Source organism: Manihot esculenta, unplaced genomic scaffold (genome assembly GCF_001659605.2).
Source record: "Manihot esculenta cultivar AM560-2 unplaced genomic scaffold, M.esculenta_v8 Scaffold64, whole genome shotgun sequence".
NCBI classification, from domain to species: Eukaryota; Viridiplantae; Streptophyta; class Magnoliopsida; order Malpighiales; family Euphorbiaceae; genus Manihot; species Manihot esculenta.
Window position 1 is genome coordinate 1,298,436 of NW_025215481.1, and position 2,500 is coordinate 1,300,935.

Sequence of the window (2,500 nt, forward strand, 5' to 3'; positions counted from 1 at the left end):
CTGAAGTGGATGATATGAGGAAATAGAGATAAAGCGGACAACTTGAGTGCAGGGATTAATGGGAGCATGTCCTTTGACAAACTCGCTTAATCAAGGACATCAAAAAGCAAGATGGACTTCACAATTCCTTCCTGTAGTGAACCCGAGACGTTAATGGGTGTGGCATCTCCCAAGAAAGACACAAGTTATCTCTGTATTGTCCAATAATTGTTCCTTGATAAAGGAGAGGTAAGCAAGAGTAGTGAAGAAGAACCTAGTGGTTATCCAGCACGAGGGGGTGCAAGAGTAAACTCGACAAAAAGTAGCATTCGATGAAGTATTGTCTATTTTGTGAGTAAGTGGAACAAAATAAGTAAATAAATAAATGTGGTCATTATGAGAAATGAGTACCATGGTTATCAACTGTTATGATATTCTTTTATAAATTACTTGATCCTGGTGCGTAATTAGTGAGCAAGTTATTGCTCCTGTAACTCTTGCTAGGTTGTGCAACGTTGTTAGTGCAGAAAGAAGAGCCTTGAGGGATCCATGTGAAACACTGGTGTGGATGAGATGGTGATAGATCAAAAGTGGTAGTTGCCTCATCTCTCAAAAACATATCCTTTACAGGAATACAGAAAACGAGCATCAAAATAGGAAGGGCATACCCTAAAAAGGAAAATAACAATTACAAGAGTATGAAACAATTGATAGGTGCCAACCAACTATGATTGCCGAGCACATGTTCATTCTCTTTGAGGTAAGTGAACATTTTGATCGGACAACCAAGAGGCATGTAGGGTGACATTGGGCGAGAGTTGTATCAAATTCCATTGAGAGCAACAGGGCTGTGAAAGCAAGTAATTCACTCGTCCTACGACACAAGAAGGAGGATAAGTGGAAACTGGCAAAAGTGAGAACCAGTGAGCTAGTCAAAGGAGTGTGGGGCTCAAGGTAATGAGGAGAGATGGAGATCCTTAGTGACAATTCAGTACGAGAGAAGGGAATTTAACAAGAGGGAACTCTCTCACACCAGACAAGTATAGTGCTTTGGTGTTTCCTGATATCATTCTTTGTCTTACTTCATTTTAGTTATTCATTTTTGAGATATTTTGTGTATTATTGAGTCAGGTTCCTCGTGATGTGGGACTTGACAAGTTGGTGCTAACAGATATTGTGAACATACAGGGTATAGCTTCCTTAAAAGAGGATTGGAAAATAATGTATAATTAAAAGGACAAATTTAGTCCTACCCTTGTTGTTGAGCAGGAAAGAGACCTCAGGGCTAAACAAAAGTTCTCACAAGTGGATCAACATGGAAGAGGACCGAGATAGGTCGAGAAGCACAGGTTGCTTAAGCCAAATTGGTGAGGCAAGTCGATGTTGAGAGCTATGATGAAAGCGGCATAATAAAGGGGGTATCTTCTAGTAATTTCTTATTATTGAATCATAATGATGATATTAATTGCTTTATGTATAGTCAATCTTAGTAGCTATTTTGAGTAGTCTTCTGCGGCTCATAGGGTTCAGTGGTCGTGGTTATTTGGTGTGTGATGTGTGTCGTTTTGTAAGCATTTTGCATTAACTACATTCTTAGGGAGAGAGAAAAAAAGGAGATTAAGTGAGCATAATACCGGAGCTTATGAAGGGAGGACTGTAAAACGGACAAAAGAGAAAGAGAGTGTGGAGTGATCTCTATTGACAATGGAGACACCGATTTCTTAGGAGTATTCGCCGAGCATCGCTGCAAGTGAGATAATGTGGTGTTATGTCAAGGGAATGGATAAAATCAGTTCAAGTCTTAGTGGTCAAGTGCGATTGGCACACCTGTTGAGTTGTAATGGGTTGTATTTTAGATGACTTGCTATACTAATTTGTATTTGAATCTGACATGGGTGGTACTAATCTTTCTTATGAGACTATTACAGGTTAATCACGATGTCGTGTGGCACGAGTGTATGCAGGTTGATAGATTTGTTGCCCGATGGGGTCATGCTTTTGAGGCGAGGAGTAAGGTCGACAATTAAAGACGAGTAATGGCGAGACAGGTTTAGGAGAAAAGAACTAGTGATCAATGACTTCAGGCAATAAGTTCGTGCAGAGAAAAGAACCAGTGATCAATGACTTCAAGCAATAAGTTCGTACAGAGGAGGAGAGCAATAATTTCTAGCACCGTTTGCAGTAGTCTAAGGAATCAAGGGCAGAACATTTACCACCAGAAGATAGAGCTTTTGTAGTCTCATCATCATTAAGAAGTAGCAGTCCACAGAGATCAATTGGGAGGAGATACTAAGGATTAAGGCTGTCCAACAATTTAATGGAACAGGACTGGGATCAAATCACACTACAAGCCTAAGAATGTCGGACTCAAAGATTGAAGAACCCCAACAAACCCAGTCGACGAGGACGTCGACCGTTTAAGTGGGGGAGTGTCAGGGTCATAGAGTTTTCAGGGACCAAAACTGTAATTTTCCAACATTGGAATTCCTAGAAAGCAATATTAGGATAAAATAGTAGAAAT

The 2,500-nt window shown here is 40.2% G+C and overlaps 1 protein-coding gene across 1 annotated transcript in view; it reads right to left on the reverse strand.

The window, feature by feature from the left end:
- Positions 1-2,145: 2,145 nt before the first annotated feature.
- The window catches only part of LOC122722614, a 1,069-nt gene continuing 714 nt past the window's right edge, over positions 2,146-2,500 (reverse strand). The window contains 1 exon segment of the mRNA XM_043953726.1: positions 2,146-2,268. Coding sequence (XP_043809661.1) covers positions 2,146-2,268 — 123 coding nt within the window.